The sequence below is a fragment of the Ursus americanus genome, chromosome 31, assembly GCF_024610735.1.
Source record: "Ursus americanus isolate L20-20 chromosome 31, mUrsAme1.1.p, whole genome shotgun sequence".
In the NCBI taxonomy this organism is placed as follows: Eukaryota; Metazoa; Chordata; class Mammalia; order Carnivora; family Ursidae; genus Ursus; species Ursus americanus.
Genome location: NC_142157.1, coordinates 7,791,430 through 7,818,369, shown reverse-complemented (window position 1 = coordinate 7,818,369; position 26,940 = coordinate 7,791,430). Strand labels below are relative to the sequence as shown.

Sequence of the window (26,940 nt, the reverse complement as noted above, 5' to 3'; positions counted from 1 at the left end):
GCAGGCTCCCAGCAGAGGAGCCTGATGTGGGGCTCGATCCCATAACGCCGGGATCACGCCCTGAGCCAAAGGCAGACGCTTAACCGCTGTGCCACCCAGGCGCCCCGGAAAAATTTATCTTTAAAATTACAATTACACTGATGGAGGTGAGATGCTTAACCCCTAAATGAAGTGACAATGGAGGCACACACACTCTGAGAGGAACAGTACCAGATTCACTTCTGCCATTCCCAGAGTGGCTCACTCTGGACAATATAAATTCACTTAAGTTAAATGTACATATGATAGGACTCTACCGTAATATACTTCATAGAGCATAAAGAGAAAAGCTTTGGGTTTTTGGAATATTCACAAATAGGAAAGAATAAAGCATTACCCAATAGCAATCTGTAGGCATCTGTTTTCTAAGTACACAAAAGATCTAGTAAAAATTAAGGGAAAACTGAAAACAATTACGTGCAACAAAAAATTGATAAACCCATTCTTTAAAGATTGTATCACATTATATGGGGAGGACATGATTAAAAAGAAAATTACAGTTACTAAAAATTGTTTTTCAGCTAAACTTTCGCTAATACTACTGGTTCAATGTTCACTTTTTAATATTCTTTGGCAAACACAAATCAAGTAAGTTTCATAATATCAATGCTTACTTATGTAGTAAGTATAGTGGTTATTTACATAAAAAAGATTTATATTTACATAAAAAAGATTATTAAAAGATCCTTAGGATAGTTTATACAATTCAACTTCTCTCTCTCTCTCTCTTTTTTTTTTTATTTTAAGATTTTACTTTTTTAAGTTATCTCTACACCCAGCATGGGGTTCAAACTCACAACCCAGAGATCAGGAGTCGTGCTCCACCGACTGAGTTGCCAGGCACCCCTCAAGTTCTCTACTTTAAGGGGTGAGAAGATAGGGATTGATGAAACATGCCAAGAAGTCTCAAGGAATTTATACAGCTTAAATATATACCAGGGAAAACATAGGAACAAGTTCACACTTTTAAAATCTCTACACTCGCACACTACATAAGTCCTCCTTCATATTGAAAAATTCTTTATTTTGATTTTTAATACTGTAATAGCTGAGAGAAAGAAACGGACTCTCCATAGTATATACTCTGAAATTAACAGGACTGTACTAATCCGTTAGGACTCAGAATAATTTAGATTATCTTCTAGCTGATTTCTGAAATGTGATTATTTTTCTTATGAGCTCAAGACTTCCATATCATAGAAGTACTTGTTTTCCAGACACAAAGTAAATTAGTTCATGGAACCTTTTCTGGAGATCTTTAAGAATAAGCAGCACATTTTCATATTTATTAGAAGGTTTAACTGTAGCCTTACCAGGTAACTAGGGCAACACAATAAATATCTTCACAGTCCCTTCAAAATCTGTATTTAAATTACCTTTACAAAAATCTGTGGCAACATAATTTGAACACTGAATTTCTATAATCTTCATGCCTCAAATAACACAGATTTGTGCTTTAAAATAGAAAGCTAAAATTTTAGGAATATTTAAAGACAGCATTTATTTTAGACACATTTCACCATGTAGCCATAATGCTAAAGTAGATGTTATCTGGAAATGTTTCCAAAATTATAATAATCCAATAAAATTAAAATAATCCTTTAAGTATTATTCCCTGAAAAATTAGTTTCTCTCTTATAAATTTTTCTGCATTACTGTCAGTAGATAAGGCTTTTGCATATCTACTGACTTGCAGGTCTACTTGTAAACAGTTTAAATAAAAGACTAGAGAAGTGTCCACGCATAAAATAGTAACGATTAATGGCAAATTTCTTTTCATATTCTTTGAAAATATAAGTGCTGAATTGTGAATTGTGGGTTCACAGAGTGTATCCAGGAAACAATTATCATACATTAAGTAGTAATTAATCACCTTTGCATGTGGGTGTGTTTAAGTGAAAACACATGTACAAACAGAATTCAAATACATACTTAACCTAGGTCCCTTTTTTCTCATTATTTTGAGAGAAAAGGACTTTTAGCCTTGAATATAATAAACACATATTCAGAAAATGGATGAACCGGACATTTCTATAGAAATGTACTTCATAAAAAATAAACATACCAAAATGCGCTGAACCACTGCTACTTTTACTTTGCGTAGAGGTACTGCTTGTCTGGGTCCCGGGTTGTGCTGTTCCTGCTCGATTTATACTCCTATATAATTTTCTACAGGAGAGTTCATCATTGTCACTGTCATGTAGGGATGGTGTCCGAGGCCTAAAATGCCGCCATCTACATGATTTGATATTGACTAGTATCTGACTGAGGTCTTTAGAGAAAGATTTGTCCGAGGTATTTGTTTCTGAGGTATTGGCAAACTGATTGACTGGAGAATGTTGTGGAGAGGAAAGCATTTCCAAATCCAGATGGCGGAACATACTGTCATAGTCTGAGTGAGCTCTGTCCAGTAAGACCCTATTAAAAATAAGGCAGGGAACATATATGTAAAATAGTTATTCAAAAATTATATAAAAAAGACCCTCCCAATTTCCCCAAAGCCATCTCATACTAAATATTTAAAAGCTCTTAATTTGATTATTTCAGTATTTGGCCTTATAAGCTAAATTCTCAAATTTTTTTTGTAAATTCTCAATTTCTGATAAAAGTTCTTTTACTTTATAATGATCTGATTAAAGAGAGTAATCCACCTTAAAGAATAAGGTACACTATTCATTATACATCAGCAAGCGCCTTCTAACAGTTCAATGAGTTGGTCTACCAGTAGAAGTTACTGATAAAACATGAGACTATTTATCTTTCCAAACTGCTTTTCAACCAAAGACTTCTATTTCCATTACGAAGCACCAAAACACTTTATAAAATATCTGTTCTCTATTAAGCAAAAACTTCATTCTTTTCTTTTTCTTATCTTTTTTTTTTCAGGGGTGGGGGATGTAAGAGAAAAGCAGTAAAAGGTATGCGATCTTTGGAATAGTTCATACCATTAAAATTTCTTATTGACAAAATATTTGAGATCCACTACTCTAGAGGATACATTTTTACGTTGTTTATAAAAACTTTATAAATGATTCCATCTTAAAATACTAACACTGACTAATGCTAGTATAGGATAAAATATAACCAACACACAGAGTTTTCACTACTATTGATATCAACATAATGATGGGGGGAAAGTACTAAATAAAATATATTTCAGTGCCCAGACAATTCTAAACTAATGTTTAAGTGATTAAAAACTGCATGATTTGAAAAATGAAAGAAGCATGTATAAGCCATAATTCACTAAAAATTACATCCTTAGGTTTCTTCCTGAAAGCACCTTGATATTATGTTGTGTCTTTTTTTTTTTTCACTTACATGGGAATATCTTTCTTTTTCTTCACTTTTATGTGTTCTGTAATTCCCTCCTGCCTCCCACACAAATTCTCACATAAAGGCATCTAGAGTGTACAGGGGGTTCTATCATGTTTAAACAAAAGAAGAGTAAATAGATGCTGAAAAACTGGGATGTCAAGGTCAGGTCATGCATGGATCCTGGAGCCTTTTTTTTTTTTTTTTTTTTAAAGATTTTATTTATTTGAGAGAAAGAGAGAGAGAGAATGCGCGTGCCTGTGAGGGGGTGCAAAGTGAGAGGGAGAGGCAGAGTATCTCAAGCAGACTCCATACTGAGCCCTGAGTGAGGAGTCCGACGTAGGGTTCAATCTCACGACGCAGACATTATGACCTGAGCTCAACCAACTGGGCTACCCAGGCGCCCCTCCTGGAGCGTATTCACTGAGGAGTTAAACAACTTAGTGTACTAGTTACATGACATTTCTTTGCTTATTCAATCCTTTCTCCTAACATCTCCCAGAACTTCTGAAACAACTTTTTGCAGTTTAAGTATTTTAGTCAAAAATCAGTTAAGAACAGAAAATGGGAACAAATGAGCTATTTATTTAGAAGGATTCCCTCTCTTTAAGCTCTATGTTTGATTACCCTACTGTCTATGTCCCTACTATCCCTATGCTAGGAATACAGAAGTACTTACCTTCCACCGCGCCCAACCCGTCTTCGTGCAAATCCAATACACCTTTGGGGTACGGTGAGGGTAGTTAAGCAGTATCTATATCGTACATCCCCTAATCCTCCATCTTTAGGACTAGTCCAAGGCCAGTTGCCAGTTTGGTCTAAGTGAGGCTGAAAAAAAAAAAAAAATCCAAATTATTTTATTTTCTCAGTTAAAGGTGAACAGTTATTTAAAAAGAGAACCTGAAACTTACAGCATAGTACTGACAGCCTGCTTTCCTACGGAAAGCAAAAGGACCATCAGGATCATTTTCTTCTTCAGCTTCCGAAGAGCCAGACAAAACCTTTAAAAATAAATGAAGTGAGTCAAAACATGTGACTTCCTCCATTTCTCCTCCTCCTGATAGAGCAATTTGTATCTTTACCTGGGACAGAGGTTCTTCATCTGAGCTGGGAAAGTCATACTGATTTAAATCTTTAGCATTAAAGACTGGCAGTGCAGCAGGACTCGTCTGTTGAGGAGTAGCAGCAGCAGACGATGGTAAGACTTTGGGCTTCTTTTCGTATTTACGTTTAGGTCGGATAAGATCGGCTTTATCTTGCTGCAATAAAGTCATATATTAATCAGACATTAGAAACCCTGTTCGACAAACCTGCAGTTTGGGGTAAGTTTTTTTTTTTTTTTAAAGATTTTATTTATTTATTCGACAGAGATAGAGACAGCCAGCGAGAGAGGGAACACAAGCAGGGGGAGTGGGAGAGGAAGAAGCAGGCTCCCAGCGTAGGAGCCTGATGTGGGGCTCGATCCCAGAACGCTGGGATCACGCCCTGAGCCGAAGGCAGATGCTTAACCGCTGTGCCACCCAGGCGCCCCTGGGGTAAGTTTTAAAAAGAAGTTGAGAGCTATAAAAAGTCATTCATACTCAGAAGAGATGTAAGACACTTATGTTTTGTCATCTTATATTGTAAGTCTTACAGGTTGGTCTCTGTGAAACATGGAGAATGTTCCTACAACCTAAACGTAATCTCATAAAATATTCTGTTTCAGTTAAAGTAGAAGAGAATAGAAGTTCTTCAGCTTCTGAAATCCTGTAACTGCAGTTAGTAGTTACCATTGGCTCCTGTACCTTTTTCTTAGTTTTTTATGAAAATTCTAGGAGAGAATTAAAAAAGGGGGGAATCTAGTCTTTAGTTAACAAATCAATTTTGGGAAAATAATAATGCAAACAATTTTACATACACACAAAGCAAACCTTAGATAACTTATAATGTGGAGGTGTTACAAAAATAAAGAGTAGTATGGATTTGGTAGCTAAACAATAAAGGCTTTCTGGAGTGAATTTGGGCAGTTTTAGGTGATCAAGAGATGAAATCATGAAACAGGCACAACGCAAGGATAAAATACAGAAGCAAAAGTGACTGAGCTGATGAACACAGTGCATGTTAGAAATATGTATGCAGGTGACAGCAAAGGCTAGAAGTATGAAGGATGCAAGAGGCAAGAAAGGTCAGAGGCAAAAATGATACTTGTTGGGGAGAAAAAGATCACGGCAGGTATCATGGTTGTATACATATACTAAATATCTGTATCAAGTTTTAGGTGGTTTATGGCATTATGGTTCTTTTCAGGAAAAGTAAATTATGAGAAGTTCATCTATATGGTATATCCCTTTACAATTCCTACTGTTGTCTCGACAGGTCAGTCTTGAATCAAAAGCTAACTTTGCAGCATATTTCACGGTAGGGTTTATATGAATTTTTCTTTTTCATTCTAACGATAAAACGCCATTCTGTTATCAGCTTTTTTTTTTTTTTTAAGATTTTATTTATTGACACAGAGAGAGACAGCGAGAGAGGGAACACAAGCAGGGGGAGTGTGAGAGGGAGAACTGAGCAAGGAGCCTGACACAGGACTCGATCCCAGGACCCTGGGATCAAGACCTGAGCCAAAGGAAGATGCTTAATGACTAAGCTACCCAGGCGCCCCTGTTATCAGCTACTGTTATCACAAAAATGTTTACCACCTTATTTGCTTTGAACTCCTTCACATCCATTGCTTCCTGATGTTTAAATTGACTGCTATTAGTAATAGGGATGATGGGGATGGCATAAGTAGGTTTCATTGGCTGTCTCTGTGCCATAACCTCGGACACGATCTCTCCATTGTAGTCACCCAAATTATACCTGAAATTATACAAAAGAAAGCTGCAAAAGTTAAAGTTAGTTCTGTAAACACTTAGGACTATTAATACCTAACTGAGATGATTATAAACACTGAGTAGACTTAAGGTAAGATTAAACTCTCACAATTTGCTGAATGCTTATTAAAAATAAAGATTACATAATTCCTTTTGTTTCTTCCGTTTAGTTTTTGGCTTATAGCTTTATCTTTGCACCATAAATAGATGACTGTGGGAAAAAAACAAGGGTTTTGAATTTTAACTTACCAATTTTGGTGAAAGATTTGATGGAGATGTTGAAATTAATGCCTAAAATGGTGCTGAGGAACTTTCTACTAATTTGAATTGCTTGTGCTATAAAACTAATTTTCCTGAAATGAATTATGAGAAATTTAATAGTGGTTTTCTTTGGAGATACTGACTAGGAAATAGGGGAGTGAGGCTTGAAGTTGTCACTCTGTATCTTGCCAAGTGGTTTAGTGTTAAGATTATGGGACTTTCCCCCTCCCTTCTTTATACTTCTCTGTTAAAAAACCCAGTATATGTTAAAAAAAAAAAATCAGTACCATCTAGTGAGTAAATTAAAAACTTTAGAATTGACAAATATTCTCTCCCTTCCAGCCTTGCACTCAACTCAAATAAGGACAAAAGACTAAGATTATACCTGCCATATTTTAATTTTACTGAACTCAGTCACTTTTAAAGAAAATAAAGAGAGAAACACATGTAAAATTATGCAAAGTATATCATATCACACATTTAATAGTCTCTACTTATTATTAAAGGAAGGTATTTCCAGGGTTAATTGCTTAGGTACCATACTTCAATATACAAAATGCTAATGGTACCATACTTCCTGACCCTATTAAAGTATACTTTACCTCTTTTCCATAATTTCCAGTGTTAAGTGCAATAGCTCCCTTTTACTCTTTTCTCTTCTTTTTATCATCTCTAGAATAGTAACAGCCCGACTCAGATCTCGACGCAGTTTAAGCATTTTTTCATAAGAGGCTTCATCATTTTTGCGATTCTGCAAATATGAAGTTGCTTTTTTAATGTCAATAGCATTTCTAACTAGTGGCTACTTATATACAAGAATACATAATATATTTGAGGGGCTAGTTAGAATTTAAAGACATTGAAAGGGAATATGGATGACCAGGAAATCAATTTTATATGTGATTTTTAAATAGTTTAACATTAAAACATATCATTAATAGCTGTGTAATGAATCCTAAGGCTGATCCATTTTAAATTAATACTTTTCACTTTTTCGTATAGAAAGTCTATTTAAATACAAATTAAAATACAGCCTTCTGATGCAGAGATATTCGTAAGTATAAATAATTTTTCTTACATTAAAAAAAATTACAAAAAAAGTTTTCCAAATTCACTTACTTTTCGAGTCTGCATTTTTTCAGTACGTCTTCTAAAAGCCACATAGGGATCATTTGTGCTGGAACCATCTCGCTTCTCTTGTTTTACTGATGGGATAAGAGATGGCCCCCGACAGTTTTTTCTCTTTTTAATCCAGTATTCATAAACTTCTCTAATTAATTCATCGTCTTCTTTTAGCAGTAGCTTGGCTTCCTGCAGACTGACTGGCTAAATGTAAAATCATTATGTCATTTTCATATAATACATACATAAGGTTCAAAAGTACTTCTAACTTTGATGACAATAATCAAAATAACAACGGTATTAATAACAGCAAACGTGGAGTGCCTTATACAGGTCAGTCACTGACGCTTTATATACATTAGTTTAGTTAATTTTCACAACAATCCTATCATGTCTATCATCTCTATTTGACAGAAGGGGAAATTGAGGCACAGATTTTTTTTTTTTTTTAAACGTATTGCTTAAGATTATACAGGTTAGTACTGGGCAGAGATGGGCTGTGAATTCATGCTTGTTAATTCCAGAGTCTGCTCACTTACCCTCACCAATATCATCCTGTTTCCATATACACATATATGGAAACACATACTTATTATATATACGGTGAAGTTGTACCTGCTGACCACTGCCTTTTTCTAGACGGTCAATCATCTCCTCAAATTGCAATGGGCAGATGTCCATTTTCTTTTTCAGTTTATTCACAAATACTTCATCTTCAGAATCCAAATCATAATCAGGCTGTTCAGCATCCAAACTAAAAGCTGACAGAAGAAACCATAAGCAATCATTTACTATGTGAATCCACTGACAAAAACCTCTCAACAGATGTCTGGATAAAAACAAAATCTAGATTTTTCTGAAGAAATAAGAAATTTATGCTTCCCACATTTAAAGTTACTGCTAATATAGACATATACATAAGTCGTAAAAGACAATGGATGTGACCCCTTCGCCCCACCTCAAAAACAAATAAACCAGAAGCCCATTATTAAGAAAATAAAGAGATTATTAAATGTATTGGATTCAACTATATGAAAATCTTATAGCTAAAAATGATAAAATATCAGCAATTTCATATGGTTTGATATAATATAAAAGGTCTTTAAATAAGATTGTTTCTAGAATATTTAAATCCTACTTAATAGATTACTTAACTACTTTACCAAATGTCTAGGGAGTGGTATTTAAAGCTCAAGTGTTCAAAGCCACTGCCACTAACAGTAACGGCTATCACTCAATGAGTGCACTTCTGCTAAGGAGGCTTGTTTCCTCATGAGGGATCAATGTCATAGTGACAGAAATGTGATGTATTTCTTACATTTGTTAAGATTTGAAAAAAAGGCCAAGAACCACTGCTCTATACTGTCTTATCAAATGTCAATCACGTATCAGAATTAAACTAGGCTAACAATAATATAAGTGAACTACCAAACAGCTTGATATCAAAATGTCTCACACCTTTCCCTTGCTTAATACCTCTTAACTTCCCAGCACCTCAGAATCCAAATCCTTAGGACTGTATGAGGCCTCTTTTGACTTATCTCTCCAGTCTCATCAGTACTTTACGATATAGCAGTATCAAATTTCATATATTTCTTTTTTTTCTTTTTTAAGTGATCTCTACACCAGCATGGGGCTCAAACTCACACCCCGAGATCAAGAGTCGTGTGTTCTACCAACTGAGCCAGTCGGGCCCCTGAAATCTCACATATTTCATGTCCTTAGGCATTTACATGAGCTGTTTTCTGCCTGCCCACCTAGCAAATGACTGTAAACAATCTGACTACAAGTCCTGTGGAATTCTTCCTGATTGCTCCCAACTAGTAAGTGGTTCCCAGCCACTTTTATCTTTTACTGATGCTATGAACCCTCTCCCAGAAAAACAGACTGTGTGAACATATAGCATTCTGCATAAATTACAAGGAATTCAAATATTCCTAAAAGCTGTGGCACCAAGGTTAAAAATTCCTGTTCTAGACCAATGCCCTTCTTTTGTACTATTTATCTACACATACTTTACAATCTACTTGATCAATATTAGAATATGACTGAGCTTGAGAGGAAGCATCGTGACTTATTTATCTCTGCAAAGACAGTAAACATGTTCATCTTGTATGCAACTCTGTTCACAGTACTCTACTGGAAAGCATTCTGATACTGCCTCTAGTAAAGTGGGGGAAAAAACCCTGAAAAAATATGTGTCATCCATTAGTGATATCTGTGATAGGTACAAGAGGGGACCCTTTGGCTACCCCAAACCTGCCTTCCCTGCTTCAAGTTTAACATAGTATCTGGCCTATAGGAATCCAATAAATATTTGTAGAATTGAACATACTAGATCATTGTTCGTTTTCCATTTTGACCTATATTACTTCTGTAATACTCCTAATTAAAATATTTAGATTCCTTCATAAAAACCTCTATATGTTAACACCTCTGCACCCATGTTTCTTACACCAATAGGCCCTCCAATGACTTTCCATGATCTATTTCTGTTTGTTATTGCGATGTAAACAGAGCTTTTGCAGATCCTGAAGTAGATTAAACCCTGTCTGTTAGATTAAAACACTTGTTTTTTTGGGTCCCTAACCAAAACAATTCATAACTGTATTGTTCAATAGGATAACCATTAGCTAATTTAAATAAATTAAATTAAAAATTTAGTCCCTCGGTCACAGTAGCCACATTTCAAGTATTAAATAGCTACATGTGGCTAGTGCTGTACCAGAAAGCACAAATTATAAAATATTTCTATTCATCATTTAAAGTTCTATTAAAGAGTGGTGATCCTCATAATCCAGGAAGCCAAACTGACTGGGACCAACTAGCATTGTTCTGCTTCTTAAGGGTGTATTTTATGTATGTTTAGGGTCTTACTTATGTATTACTTGGCATCTTCCACTTAAAAATTTTTCAGATCAAATCATACTTACAAAACTTATTCACAAAAACAAAACAAGCTCACCTAATATCACCTTACTGTTGCATTACCAAAATATATTTGACATATATTACATCATGAATGACAAGTCACATCCAACATACTGGGGAAGGCACTCAAGACTGGAAAGGAAGATCCCCAGGATAGGGAGCTCAGTGTCTTTTCTACGGAAAGTTGACAAGTACCTGAGCGTCAGACTGCTCTCGCCTCTGCAAGAAGCTTTCCTTTAATAGATGGTGCAAACACATGTAAGATCTTAAAATACGAGGAGAACCAAATCTTGTTCAGACATAAAAATATTAAAGCCCTAGAAAAATGCTAACATGTAAAAATTCACTTTAGGATTTCATTTGACCAAAAAACCACAGCCAATGATTAAAGTGTAATTCAGCTTCAGCCCAACCTGCAGCTTCCAAATGGCAGCTCAACTGCAGCTGATAAAGATGCAGCATAGTTATCATGGTCCTAGAACGAGGAGAACCTTCAAAGTTTCTGGGTCATGTTACTGAATGTGTTCAAAGTAGAAAACAGGGTCTACAGAGAAATAGGCAAATGGATTGCATCTTGTGATTTTCTGTCAATTAAAATGAGACCCAGCTAGCCAATAATTGTTTAAGAACAGGAGCCATATTATAGAGGCTAACTCCTTTTAAAATATTTTGATAGGGATAAACCCAGATATGTGTATGGTTAAACAAAATACACAGATGGAGGAGAAAATGCGGTAGAAAATAAATCTAAGCAAAAAGAACACAATAGTACATACATACAAGTTGATTATTTTTATTTTTTTAAAGATTTTATTCATTTATTTGACAGAGAGAAACAGCGAGAGAGGGAACACAAGCAGGGGGAGCAGCAGAGGGAGAGGGAGATGCAGGCTCCCGCCGAGCAGGGAGCCCGATACGGGACTTGATCCCAGGACCCTGGGATCATGACCTGAGCCGAAGGCAGATGCCCAACCATCTGAGCCACCCAGGCACCCCTAAATTGATTATTTTTAAAGAAGATACAAAGTAGTACACAACAGAGTCCTTGCCCTTATGCTTACAGTCAAATGCCATATATAGCTCAGACTAAGTATGTATGTGTATAACACCAATAGTGAAAGGATATTTGGGCCCCAAAATGGCACAAATTGTGGATCAGAAACAGAATGTAATCCCTGATTGAAAAGAAGGCACACCATACAAGGCGAGGAGAAATTTGTCAGCCCAAGAATGGTAAGTGGGTTTCAACTCAAGCACTAGCCCTCAATGATTGGTAATATCTACTTGTAAAGTTCCTGAAACTAATTCTGAGCAGCAGAAAATACTATTGTTAATAGTGATATTTACTATAGTGTGGTAGGTATTTGACATTTGTTTTAGACCTAAGAAGACAAAGCTATCACTGGCTAGCTAGCTAATCAAAGTCTTCAACTTCTTTATATTCATAAGTCACTGAGAGCCTGGAGTCACTTTTATAATATACTTGAGGAGAATGAATGAAAAATCCCAGATTTGAAAGATTTCAAGCCACAGATATGAAATTCTTTTTGATAAAATTCTGTGGATGATACTATAGATTTTATATATTAGACAGTAGTACCAGAAGAATAATGGCAGAAGACCGGATGTTGTAGGTGGATGTAGAGGTAGGCAGAGGAGGCAATGCAATCTTTCAGAATGAGGGCATAAAGACAGTATACCTCGATTCTAAGAGGTAATTTTAAAAGTAGGTTGTACAAAGATCTATCAAAAATTCCTATTTAGAAATTCACACTTTTAAAAATTGCAAAATGAAAACAGTCCAGGGGCACCTGGGTGGCTCCGTGAGTTATGTGTCTGCCTTCAGCTCAGGTCATGATCCCAGGGTCCTGGGATCCAGCCCCGCGCTGGGCCCCCCCGCTCAAACGGGGAGCCTGCCTCTCCCTCTCCCTCCTGCCCTCCCCGTGCTTGTGCTCTCTCTCTGTCTTGCGTGCCCATGCGCATTCTCGGTCTCTCTCTCAAATAAATAAATAAATACAATTAAAAAAACCCCCCACAAAATAGTACAAGGGACACCTGCATATCCTTTATCCAGATTCACCTACTGTTAAAATTTATTGTTTTATCATTTGCATGTGTTCTCTGTTTTATATCTTTAGCTATCTATGTACACTCACACTTTAATTTTTGAGGCACTGGAGGATAAATTACATTCATAATGGCCCCTTAGTGCTAAATACTTCAGAGTGTATTTCCTTAGACTCTTTTATATAATCACAGGACAGTCATCAACTTCATAAATTTACACTCATACAACAATTTAATCTCCTGCCTACATTCCAGTTTTAATCAGCTGATCCAATAATTCATAACATTTCCCCCTCCAGCACAAGACCAGTCTAGGATCAGGTATTATTTTTGTTATGGTCTCTTTGGCCTCCTTTAACATGGAACATTTCCAAAGCCCTTTTTATCTTTTAAGACACTGATGTTTTTGAAGAATACAGCCCTCTCCCCAGAACATTTATTATTATTATTATTCCCATTATGATTAGACTATGCATTCTTAGACGGCATACGGCATACTCAACGTTCTTCGTCTTTCTCGTGGTATCACATCTAAAGGCACACCATGGTCATCTGTTCCCAATAAGTGATGATAATTTTCATCACCAGTCAAGAAATTGCCCAATCGTTTCACTCATAACTACTGTCTATTTATCCCCCCTCTTGTAACTAATAAACAGTTGGTAGGGAGAGCTTAAGATCATGCAAATATCCTGTTCCTCATGAAAATTTCCTCTTATATTGAGAACACATTGATGATTCTTAACATGATTCAATCTTGGTCATGATAATTGCAAAAATGATCTTCCAACTCCAGTACTCTCTTCACATTGCACCACTCAGCTTTTGGCTTTGTGCTACAGAAGCATGAGACTACTCTTCACCATTTTTTATTATCAGTAGGGACTCCTGAATTCCTACATTTTTCAATGCTTTACAATTCATTATTATGTTTAATTATTGAATTGCTTAAATTGTCCCAGAACCAGCCAGTGGAAGAAATTCCTGTGTCCTTATGATACGCCCCTGTCATTTTTTTTTTAATGCTTAATTTCTGACATAATAAGAGGTTCCAAGTTCATCTTGCACCTACCCTTCCACAGCCCTGGAATCAGCCATTTCTCCACAGATTCTTGGTCCTATTTAATGGAGAACGGGTTAGAGAAGAGGTGCTTGGTGTGCTCATTGGTACTGAATAATCTTGTTTCTTGGCTCTTCCAGTGGACAGAGCTACAAATGTGTATATATATATATATATATATATATATATATAGATAGATAGATATAGATACATACACACACACACACACACGTATTTCCATACACAGGCATATATACATATATAAATGTACATCAAGATTACCCTTTAAAAAAAGGCTTCCTTTCTTAACAGGAGAGCCTTGAGACCCAAGTGCAAAAAGAAGGGAGCGAAAGATTTGTTCTTGTCTATTCTGGTCAGAACTGTTTTATCCTTTCTTCCAGTATAAATAGGAAAGAAGTCCTACCTGTATAACCTAGAAGCCTTACAGATCAGCGGCAAAAAAGAAACATTACAGGATCCTTTGGATCAGGAGATGCTAAGTGTCAAGCACTCAGTGAAATACCTTAGAAAGTACCTAAAATCTGGCACTAAAGAAGGGGATAATGGTTATAATATGGGTTTATGCCTTCAAAGCTCTGATGGGATAAAAGGAAGAAAATTATGATCTCTTCCCTAAGCCAGTTGAAGATAAGGACAGAGCTGAACTTTTCCAAACTAATATTCAATGAAATGTTTACAGAGAACTGGAAAATGCTAGGTTAAGATTAGCTTTTTTTTTTAGCCACAAGACCCCTAGACCCTATAAATATGATAATATGCATTATGACTCTGGGGGCAGGTAGGGGAACATAATATGCCATCATTCTCAAACATGTTTGACCATTGCTTTTTTTTAGAGAATACTAATTATCATCTTTTAAAAATTCCCAAGAAGCGTTTGTGTAACATTAGCTTAAGAGATTTAGGGTAACTAAAATGAACCAGTCCATATGTATAACTCAAGGTAATATATCCTTCATAAGTAATTTACTAGACCACCTAGCAGACAAAATTCAATTCTAACTTTGCAGAAATTTATACTCTAATTATTTTTTTACTGTAGTGTGTTAAAAGCCAATACCAAGTTTTAAAGAATTAACATAAATCTTACACTATTTCTTCCAGAAAAGAGAATAAGAGAATATTTTCCAACTTGTTTTATACAGCCGCTATCACTCTGATACCAAAACCAAGTAAGACAGAGCACGCACACGTGCACACACACATATACGCAATCTCTCATGAACCTAGATGCAAAACTTCCCAATAAAATCCTCCCCAAAAATGTATGAAAAAAATACACTACAGTCAAGTGAGATTTACTCCAGGTATGTGAGGTTGGTTTAACATTTGAAAATTAACCAGTGTAACTTATCAACAGGCTAAAGAAGAAAAGTGACATGATGCTATCCATTGATGTAGAAAAACTATTTGACAAAATTGAACACTGACTCATGAAAACACTCAGTACATTAAGAATAAAAATCACAATCCATATGAGGAAAACTGATAAAAAAAAACCTTTTGCTCTGTGAAAGACTCTGTTAAGAGGATGAACAGATACATTTTACACAGGGAAAAAAGATTTCCAAATCACATATATGACAATCTCATAAAAAGCAACTACAAAAACACCTACAGGTAATATAATACATAATGATGAAAGACTTAATTATTTCCTTCTAAGATCAGGAACAAGGCGAGGATGTCTGCTCTCACCACTTATATTTTAAACACAGTACTAAAGTTTCAGCCAGTATAATAATGGAAGAAAGAGCAATTAAAGACAGAGAGACTGAAAAGGAAAAATAAAACTGTATTTATTAGCAGACTTCAGCATGATTTTCTACGTAGAAAATCCCGGAGACTCTGCAAACATCTCCTAGAACTAATAAGCAATTTCAGTTAAGACCATAGGACATAAGATAAACAATTTCACCTACATTTCTGTACACTTACAACGAACAAGTGGAAACCAAAATAAAAACTGCAATACCATTTTCAATTGCTTCAAAGCAAATAAGACACTCAGGTATAAATCTAAAGAAACATGGTCAGGATCTGTATGATGAAAATTATAAAGTGTTAATGAAAGAAATCAAAGAAGACCTAAATACTTGCAGAGTCATACTGTGGTCATGGACTGAAGACTCAACATAGTCAAAATGTCAATTCTCCCTGAAGTGATCTATAGGTTTAATCTAATTCCTGTCAAAATCTCAGCAAGTTTCTTTGTAGATACAGAGAAGCTTATTGTAATATTTATATGGAAAGGCCCTAGAATACCCAATACAATTTTGAAAAAGAAAAATGAAGAAGGAATGACTGTCCCTGATATAAGGGGTTATTATAAAGTTGCAGTAATCAAAACAGCGGTACTATCTCGGAATAAACAGAAATCAAGGGAATAGAATATAGAACCGGAAACAGATGCATATCAATATGCCTAATTAATTTTTGGCCAAGAATCAAAAGCAACTCAGTGGAGGAGGGATGGCTGTTTCAATAAATGATGGTGGAGCAACTGCACATCTAGAGGTAAAAACCAAAACCAAACCTAAAACAAAAAAAACCCTTGACCTAATAAACCTCACACAATCAAAACTGATCATACACTTAATGTGAAACTGTAAACTTCTAGAATAGAACATAGGAGAAACTCTTTTGGACCCAGGAAACGGCAGAGTTCTTAGAGTTGATACCAAAATCATGATCCATAAGAGGAAAATTGATTAAACTTGATCTCATCAAAATTAACAACTTTTGCTCTATGACAGACTCTGCTATGAGAATGAAAAGGCAAATTATATACTGGGAAAAATATTTCTAAATTACATATATGACAAAGACTTTGTGTCTAGAATATATAAATAAAACAGAATCCTAAAACTCAATGTTAAAACAATCTAATTAGAAAATAGGCAAACACACGCACAATCATTTCACCAAAGAGGATATACAGATGGCAAATAAACACAAGAAAAGATGTTTAACGTATTAGCCATTTAGAGAAATACAAATTTAAAGTATAATGAGATATCACTGCATACCTATTAGAACGGCGAAATTAGAAAAGTGATAACCCCAAATACCGACAAGAATACAGAAGAAACTGGATCACATACGCACGGCTGGAGGTAATGTAACACAGCGCAGATACTCTTGGAAATACTGTGGAAGTTCTTGTCAAACTAAAAACGGACCCAGCAACTGAACTCATAGGTATTTATACCAGGAGAAGTAAAAATTTATGTTCACACAAAAACCTGCAGATGAATGTTCATAGCAGCTTCATTTGTAATAGTCAAAACCTGGAAACTACTCAAATGTGTTTCATTGGGTCAATGGTTAAACAAACATGTTATGGAATACTACTCACCAATAAGAAGGAATGATCTATATTACACGAAACAAGTTGGATGGACTCCAAGGACATCATGCTAAGTGAAAAAAGCCAAACTCAAAAGGACATACGCTGCATGATTCTGTTCATGTTATAATCATGAACTAATATAATTACAGAAATGGAGAATGTATTAGTGGTTGCCAGGGGCTGGGTTTGGCTTTATAGGAGTAACAACATGGAATCCTGTGGTGATGTTACAGTTGAGTTATCTCGATTGAGGTAGACAAAGCTACATATGTTGTCCTGTGAATTTATAATTATTTAAAACGAAATGTTAAAAGAAACTCAATGACAGCTAATACTAATTAGCAGAGTATCTTAATTAGTATTCCAATGTATATACCTTTGCAGAGACAACATACTTCAAATTTGTACTGATCAAAAAATTTTCTCCCCAAATAAGCTACAATTCTGCTGCCATTTTATTGCTATTATTTGAAAACAATATCAGCGAAGTCAATTCCTTTTTAAACACTGTATCTTTGACTCTTCTGACCATAATTTAATCCATTATAGTTACCAGTAAAACGTGTTTTGTGGGTTTTGGTCATCAATGAGCAGTCTATTTGTAAAACGTGCATCCAATTTTTTTTCCGATAGTAATGATAATGTAAATTGATTCATATAATTTCACCTTACTTAATCCTGCTTTAACCTAAAAGCATGCATTTGTAAGAAAATATAACCTGTGGCTGTGGAATACAGTGTGGCTCTAGTTAACACATGGATCTGATCATGATCTGTAACTTTCAAATTGCCATGATTTTTCAGAGAACCAATTTTTATATTCTAATATTGGTCAAATTCATTTAAGATGTCTGTGTCTATGTCTTATATGTAATTAAACATGTGAGTGGGCAAGAAAGCATATGCCATTTATTTAGTTCACTTCAAAGTAACCTTTAGCAAATTGGAAAAAAATACTCTTTTTCTAAAGGAAATCAATAAATTAAGGTGCACGTTAGAATTAAAGAGGAAAAAACATGAAGCTAAAAATAGCAAATGCCAATACAGTACTGATAAGAGCCAATACAGGCACTGTGTTTATTTTTGGATTTTCATATTTAACAAACAGTAAAATAAATGTTTAGAATTCATTACAGAAACTAGATCATATGGAGGAAAGGTTAAATGAGGAAAGCAGTTAGTTTTAAATAATTTCTAAAAACAACACAGATTTATATGGTCCTGTTAGGTCACTGGAAAACCCTCTTCATTAGGTCAACACAATGAAAGCTGCATCAATTTTACCTTAATAAACTTTCAACTACGTTTTAAAGTTGTCAACTACTTGGGGATTGAGTGAATGAAATGTATTCTCTTAAGTTTATAAGCTCTCAGCTATTCATCATTAAATGTGATAACCATCGAAGGATGATTGCTAATGAAGAACTCATTACTACAACATGAAACAAGCTACCACCTAGAACACTAAAAGTTAGTAGGATCACAGATCAGAGGTTGGCAAACTATTGGTTCATGGGCCAATACTGGGTTGCCATTTGTTTTTTTCAATAAAGTTTTACTGAAACACAGCCCTGCCCATTTGTTTACATATTGTCAACTGCTGATTTTGCCTTTCCTTCAACAGTATAGCTGAAAAGTTGTCACTGACTGAAGACTCCAACAGGCTAAGATATACACTATCTGACCCTTTTTAGAAAAAGTTTGCTGATTCCCGACTTTTCCTAAGATGTTCTTTAAGGCTACTCATATCATTATTTCTGAACAGTAAGAAAACCATTTTTGCATCTCAGGTATATTCTTTATCCTTTTGTCTAAAGTAGTATAAGATCTCACGTTGAGATGAAACTAAAAACTTAGGATGAAAAAACCATCTTTTTTGTCAGGCAGAAATCTCAATTTTAAAAGTTGAAAATGGGCTCTAGGAACCCTCTAGCTGATGCTACTCAATGAAATGGGTACCGAAAATGGCCTTGAGCAGGTAAAAATGTGTCAAGAGTTAAGCAGAAGATAGCTATAGAAAATATAATAATTAAAAGAGTAATTACTTACGCTGTATGTGAATGAGCTGCTTTGGCATCTTAAATTCCCCAGGATATATGGACTCATAGTAAGCAATATTACTTTCTGCTTCTGGGACTGGTATGACCATATTATCCCTCTTCTCGCCATACACCTGCTGTGCTGAAATAGCCCGCTGAAGATGGTGTTCCTAAAAACAGGAAAAAAATAGGTAAGTTTATGTATTTAAAAAATAGCAAACAGAATGTGTAGCCTTAATAAGATGTTTTTGTTCATTTTTTTTTTAAACTGGAAGGATTTTTGTAGCCTTGAAAGGATGCTAACAATACAATTAGTGGTAAGCACATTTTAAGTAGAAACAAAGTTTTATTAGATACAATGTATACTTCCTCAATTTAAGAAATGTACTACACCAAAATTGAGTTAAATTATACAAAAGATTCCAAAATTCCAAAAAACTGACTAAACTGTTACTTTTTCATTTTACAGATGAGATTCAAAGAAAAAGGGTTAAAACATTTACGTTTGTATAAAGAAAGCAGGCTATGAATAAAAAAAAAAATTTTTTTTTTAAGATTTTATTTATTTATTTGACAGAGAGAGACAGCCAGTGAGAGAGGGAATGAACACAAGCAGGGAGAGTGGGACAGGAAGAAGCAGGCTCCTAGCGAAGAAGCCCGATATGGGGCTCGATTCCAGAACGCTGGGATCCCAGAACGCTGGGATCACGCCCTGAGATGAAGGCAGGCGCTTAACGACTGTACCACCCAGGCACCCCTGGATAAAAAAAATTCTAATTTCCTTTTCATAGACTGCTTCATAAATCTAGAAAGCACTTTCATACAAATCAACTAATACGATCTTCTCAAAGAAGGGCAGAGTATCCTCTCCATTTTCATTTGATGAAACTGACACATTCAAATCCAGTCTTTTGTCTCAATAACCCCTTACAAATTTCCAGAGCCCAGTATAGGAGTTGGAAGCATAGGCTTCAGAGTCTGTGACTCCTGGAAAGACACTTTACTTTTCTAAATCTGTTTCCTATAGTATGAGAAAAATAATCTACTTTGTAGGGTTGGTTGGAGATTTAAGTAAGATAAATCTGCAAAAAATGTTTAGTATAATGCCTGGCATACAGGCACTCGAAGTAAGCTTTGGTTTAGTCACCACACAGGAAGATTTTACCAGTTTGTGATACTACCAGCTGCCATAAAAATATCTGTTCTCACTGAATTTTGGTAAACATTTCATTAAATTTAAACTAGCTTTTAAAATACATAAAATACAAGTTCAAGGATAAAAAATATTCCAATGGTATGAAAACAGAAATTCCAGTCCTCATAAGTATCCTGTTTTTTTTTTTTTTTTTTAAAGTCTTGGTTCCTAGCAGGGCATACCTGAAAATCAGCAGGCCCTACTTTTTTTTTTTTTTTTTTAAGATTTTATTTATTTATTCAACAGAGATAGAGACAGCCAGCGAGAGAGGGAACACAAGCAGGGGGAGTGGGAGAGGAAGAAGCAGGCTCATAGCAGAGGAGCCCGATGTGGGGCTCGATCCAATAACACCAGGATCACGCCCTGAGCCGAAGGCAGACGCCCAACCGCTGTGCCACCCAGGCGCCCCAAGTATCCTGTTTTAATTAAAAAATATACATATATATTCACATAGGATTTAAAAGTCAGAAAGAATTCTACTATGCAACATACAGAACTTTATCCCTAGGGCTTTGGTTCAATAGATATACCCCGGAGATCTTTCTATACTGACACTTCTACAATTTTTGCAGCAGTTGCATTGTATTCCACTATATGCATGTACCATAATTTATTTAACCAGACACTAACTGATAGGAAAAAATCCACTGGAGACAACCTAAATGCCTATTCTCCGTGAAAGCTACAAAAATCACATCTGTATTATTATACACAAAACACCTTTGTGGATTTGTGAAAGCATCTGTAGGACAACTACAAAAAAGTCCTCAAAGGGCATATGAGGTTTCAACAACATACACTATCATTCCTTGTAATATCTTCTATTTTTTTAAAGACTTATTTATTTATTTGAAAGAGAGAGAGAGAAAGCATGAGCACACAAGTGAGAGGGACAGAGGGAGAGAGAATCTCAGGCAGACTCTGTGCTGAGCACAGACCCCGCGTGGGGCTCTATCTCATGACCCCGAAGAGATCAAACCTGAACCCAAACCAAGAGCTGGATGCTTAACCGACCACACCACCCAGGTGCCCCTCCTTGTAATACCTTCTTAATGACTCTTTTAAATTTTAAAGTCATCCATCTTGTCATTTTCAGGTTAATTTTTTTATAATGACAGTCTTTTTCTTAAACTTTGCTGTTATTTGCTCATTTTCAAAAGAGCTACTTTTCCTTTTTGACATTTAAATAGATTATTTCCTTTTTAATATTAAGGAAATAGGACCCATGTAATAAATTTTCCAAATATTTTCCTGAAGGATGACTTCTCATTTAGAGTATTTTTTCCACGCAAGAAAGTTCTATTAGTCACATTTATTAATCTTTTCCTTTATAATTTTGTCATGCTTAATAACAGGTATAAATTGTATAGTCACAAACTAGGGTGTAAACAAATACTTTCTTCTTTATAACTCAATTCGATCTTTGATTCGGGCTCCCCAATGGCTAAATGTATCCTCTTATACTTTGGTATAGTCTGTTGTTGTATCTACTGGCCCTTATATATTGACACAGGGGTGCCTCCATAAGCTCCAGCTGGGAGGTCAGTCACATGCATACTTCTTCTACTCTCAGATTCCTTCAAATGTCAAGAAAAATTTTCTTTGACCTATGCCCCACATACATATCAAACTCAAGGAGGGAGTGGGGAAGCAAGGCACATTATTCTTAATTTGCATTTTGTTCTTAATTTAGAACAATTGATCTATCATAATTTCTTGTGTAGGTGAACATGTGAGAAATAGTTTTATCTTTTTAGTTTTTGTATAAGGAAAAATAATGGTAAGCTGCTTGTCCTAACGTCATGTATAAAAACATCTATCCCTTTTAATGATCAAAAATGTACCTGTATCATAGAATAAATTTCCCTTTCACTTGGGAGTATTCCTAAGCTTTTTTCCTACTCTACCCAAACTGTCTCTTACGCCAGTATTTAACTTAAAGTGTCACCTCATACTACATTTTATTATCTAGTAAGGCAATTCCTCCTTCATAATTCTTTTACAGAATATTCCTGGCTATCTCATTTATTTTTCTAGATGAACCATAAATAAAATTACTTTTTACAGGCAATACAGAATGCTGGTTAAGAACATGGACTTTGATAATCAAGAGGGCTCTGGATTTAAATGTTGGCATGATGGTTTAGTAGCTCTAGGACTTTAGGTCTTGAGACATATTTATCCCAGTATGTTTTATTATCTGTAAATGTACATTGTGTACCTACCATATGGAATTGTGGTTAAGATAAAATGCCTAAGACCTACTATCTATCCAACATACGGTAGCAAATATATATCTTTCATTATTAGAAAAGCTAAAGAGTCTTCCATATGCTTAATGGTAACCATTTATTTTCTCTCTAGTATGAAGTGTTTTGTAGAAAGATTTTTCCGTATGGTTTTGTCCATTTTCCACAACCGTGAACTCAAATTTTTATCAATATTAGAGTGAATACTTACAGCTTAAAAAAATTGTATTTGTAGTTTTTGTTTTATAAAATATTTTACACAATTTTCTCCTATCAATAACAGTCAAGAAAATGATTTCCCCTTAATACACGGCTTATAGGGGTGGTATCAGGATGTGTACAACATACTTCCAAGTGGTTCAATTATAAAAATATTTTATCACAGAATGAGAAAAAATACAGCAAAACATTAACAATTTTGGAATCTAGTTTGAGTATATAGTTGTTCAGCTCTTCTCTAAGTTTGAAAATTCTTATAATACAAAGTTAAAGAACAGGGTACTAAGGATCCTAAATGTGTATAATATACTGCATTTATGGTTAAGTTCTTCTAAGTCTTGCGAAAGTATTCTTCAACAGCTGGGGTATAACTGTAACTTTATGTATTCCTATTTATGCTCTCCCCATGTATGTCTGAGGAGAGATAATAGATAGCATCTGTTATCTATTAATATGTTATCCATAATAGGTTTTAATCTGTTACCCATAATAGGGCAATATGGCTGGAGCACGGTGAGTGAGTGGGGAGAGTAACAGATGCTATCTGCTCAGGGGATCTGCATCGAATCATGCAGTCATTGGTTATGTTAAGGATCTGTCCTTTCACGAAGAGCAAGAGTGGCTGAAAGGCTTTAAAAGATCACCCTGGTTGCTACATAGACAAGAGACCATATTCTGTAAAATGGAATATGTGTAGCCTTTAAACAGTTCAGAATAATATTTAATGACATGGAAAAAACCCATCAATTTATTAAGTAAAAAAGACAGATCTGAAAACTGGACGTTCGGAATATTTGTATCAATTACTCTTTTTTAAAAGAAAAAGACACAACTGAACATAAGCACATTCAGAAAAAAGTCTCAAAGCAGATGAGCATATATACAAAACAATCCTTCTCTTTATACTCCTTTACTCCTTTTCTTGCCTTATTTTTTCATAGCTCTTGTCATCCTCTGACATGTCATATACTTGTTTACTGTTGTCACCCCTTCTTCCCCCCCCACCTCAATCCAAGCTGCATGAAGGCAGGGATTTTTGCCACCCTAAAATAGTGCTGGGCACAAAGCATAGCACTTAAATATTTGCTGAATAAATGACGTATGTACGTATCTATGCACAGACATAAAGTTTCAAAGTATATTCACAAAAAAGTTAATAGATTATCTCCAGGTGGTACAATTTTGAAATGGTCTTTTGTAATTTTATTTCCCATATTTCCTAAAATGTACTTGTATTACTTCTTGACAAGAAATACGAGTACATTTCACTAAATGATTTTCTAAAACACTGATGATTTCTAAAAGACATAATTTATTTGGTTCAGTAAAACCTTTCCCATTTAAGTTAGTTCAAGAGTAAAATACACTTGTAGCTTTCCAGGTAAAGAAAGTATTTTTAAAACTCCAAACTATATAATCTATTTCTAGGAAATAGAACGTTAAATTACATAATAGTAACATTAAATTATAATGACATTCTTGCTTTGAGTAGAAAGATGTAGAATGGTGAAGCCAAATAACAAATGAAACAAACTAGAATGAGTTCTGAATTCAATTCAGTAATTATTGAATGCCTTGACTAAATACCTAAGATAATCCAATTTTAAATTACAATTACATAAAAAAGTTAGAAGTTCCTTGAAGATACTGTCATTTGAAATTTTTGAATAGATCTACTTGCAGCATTCAGTAGGTCAGCTGTGTTCAAATAACTTCAAATAGTCTAATAAAGAGTTTGATAGTTAAAAAAAGACAGAATGCTGGATTCTAAAAGGTTTTTTGTTTGTTTGTTTTTTTAACTTTAGGACTTCTAAGAACTTTTAACACGCTAATATAAATTGTGGTTGTTCCAGAGCGGGCATATAGTCATTCAAGCCTATGACTGTAGAATCATTTTTTCAGAAAGTATCTATTAATAGCTCAGAGAACTTTTGTAATACAGTTTGGGAAATGTTGGTATAGAACAAAAATTAGAGATACAGAGAAGAATATCTAGGATTAAGTTTATTCATTCATTAATTTGGTCCGCATTTATCGAGTGTCAACCATGTGCCCCACTGGTAACACAATACTGTAACTGAAATACACAGTTCCTAACACTGCAGAGCTTACACTCTAGTAGGGAGAACAGATACTAATAAAACAGTCCTAAAAATAAACTGCACCAGTGTGGTAAGTGCTATGAAGAAAAAGTACAGTATGTTATGGTAAAAGGAAAAGGATTACAAGGACAGGATCATTTCACTAGAGACATTTAAACTAACATCTGCAGCAGTGGGAGTTAAAGATTGTTTTAAGAAAAGGGGATAACTATGTTTGAAGACCACTTACATGTTTGACACAGTGGGTGGGTAAAATTTCTTTATGTAATAGAATATTTATATTAAACACAGTTGTAAGAATACCAAATACCAAGAACAATTCCAATTTTTCATAAAATAACAGAAGCATAAATTCTCGTTTGGTTTTACAGGGAACAAAGTAAATTAAATAATCTAGAGAATTCCTTAATATTTGACCTTATATAAAGTAGAATGAGATGAACTATAACTTATGATTAAGCAAATAACTTAAAAACACTTCTTGCACTGTAGTAATTATGGTTTCTATACAAAGCAATATGAACAATAAAAGAGAGGATCAGAAAAGACTGAACAATGATCTTTAGACTAAAGTTCAGAGGCACACTGTCATGTCTCTATGAACCTTGCTATCATGGCAGTGGGCTCCAAAAATACTCACTTTCGTTACTTCAGCCTGCCTAGTACACTGAAAGGGCATGGGTCTTACAGACAGAGACCTACTCAAGAATCATAGCTTCCTCATCAGACCCTAAATCCAGAAAAATCACTCTACTACCTATTTGTATCATTTTCCCTCCCTTACCCATCTTTCCCTCTCTTCTCTCCAGCAGTTGAGGTTTTTTCTTTTACTCACCTCTTTGTTATTTTTGTTTACCCCTAGAAAAATGTTGTCCTTCCAGGTGGCTTTTTATGGTCTTTGTTAAATGTATTGGTAGTTAATGTGAAAGGGTTAACTGGCTCTGAACAGGGCATGTCATTTGCATTTGAGAAATCAGAAAACACCATTTTTATTGATTAAATGAGAGTGACATTAGCTATGTGTAGATAAAACCTATCTGAAGGGGCAGTACTGCAAATGTGTCTTAAACATCTGCTCTATGCCTTTGCTCACAGGGATAGATACATCTGCTGACACTATCATTCACCAGGCCCCCACTCCACCACAGAAAACTACCACTTGTTCTTCAAAGTTTGGTTTAAAATTATCTTTCCTCTCTCCCCTTAGCAGAAATGCTCCCCAATTTGTGCTTCTATAGTACTATAGTCTCTACACAGAAATTGTAGTTATTTGTTTATATACTGATCTCCAAAATGTAGACACTATGTTTAATTCACCTTTGCATTTTTTCCTTTAAAAGATGTATTCTATTGTATTATTTGGGGACTCTGATTTTTTTTTAAGGATGAAGACTACACACAACTATCTTGGTAACCTGCTCAGCATCTACTACAATATTTTGTTTTATTACAGATACTCAGTACTTTATAAAATATCATTAAAGAAAAATGATAAGTAGCAGCCTAAATAAAATACATGAAAAAAATTAAAAGAATATTTGTATTTACTTTAAAATTTCTAATACATATTAGCAAACCAAAAAAAGCTATTCAAAGTTATACTGAACAAATTCCTAAACAAAGATTAAATTATATTCACTTATTCATTTAGGTTTTATTTAAGCAAATAATGACCTTAACACTTAGACATAATAATTAAGACCACATTTGGACCTTCTGGGTTACGGAATTAAAAACAGGTTATTATAAGCAACAATGTATAAAATTCCTTATGGGGAAATAAGTGATTACTAACTTGTAAAAGGCACTTAAGAAATTTAACCCCCTGATTATTTACGCATGTAGAGCTAGACTCCATTGCTACTTGAACAAAAGCACTGAGCTGAATTACTTTCTCTCCTATTTTCTAATGACATTTCTAAGAACTAAAACATCAATGCCTATTCAGGAATATGGCTCCAGCAAGGACTCCATAGTTTTTCTACCTCCAAACACCCCAATTCTTGATTGGCTCATTATAATAACTTTCTGACTGGTTTTCCTGCGTCCATTTTTATTCATTCTTCACAGAATAACCGATCTGTTAATATACAAGTCAAATCATGCCATTATT

The 26,940-nt window shown here is 34.9% G+C and overlaps 1 protein-coding gene across 3 annotated transcripts in view; it reads right to left on the bottom strand.

The window, feature by feature from the left end:
• Positions 1–26,940, bottom strand: part of EPC1 (enhancer of polycomb 1) — a 93,831-nt gene that overhangs the window by 10,677 nt on the left and 56,214 nt on the right. For all 3 annotated transcript variants that reach the window (XM_045786417.2, XM_045786414.2, XM_045786416.2), the window contains exons 2-10: positions 19,073–19,232; positions 8,208–8,353; positions 7,590–7,796; positions 7,073–7,221; positions 6,036–6,195; positions 4,437–4,613; positions 4,266–4,355; positions 4,034–4,182; positions 2,105–2,457 (exon numbers count right to left, since the gene is read on the bottom strand). In XM_045786417.2, the coding sequence (XP_045642373.2) occupies positions 2,105–2,457; positions 4,034–4,182; positions 4,266–4,355; positions 4,437–4,613; positions 6,036–6,195; positions 7,073–7,221; positions 7,590–7,796; positions 8,208–8,353; positions 19,073–19,232 (1,591 nt within the window). The remainder of the gene's footprint in view (positions 1–2,104; positions 2,458–4,033; positions 4,183–4,265; positions 4,356–4,436; positions 4,614–6,035; positions 6,196–7,072; positions 7,222–7,589; positions 7,797–8,207; positions 8,354–19,072; positions 19,233–26,940) is intronic.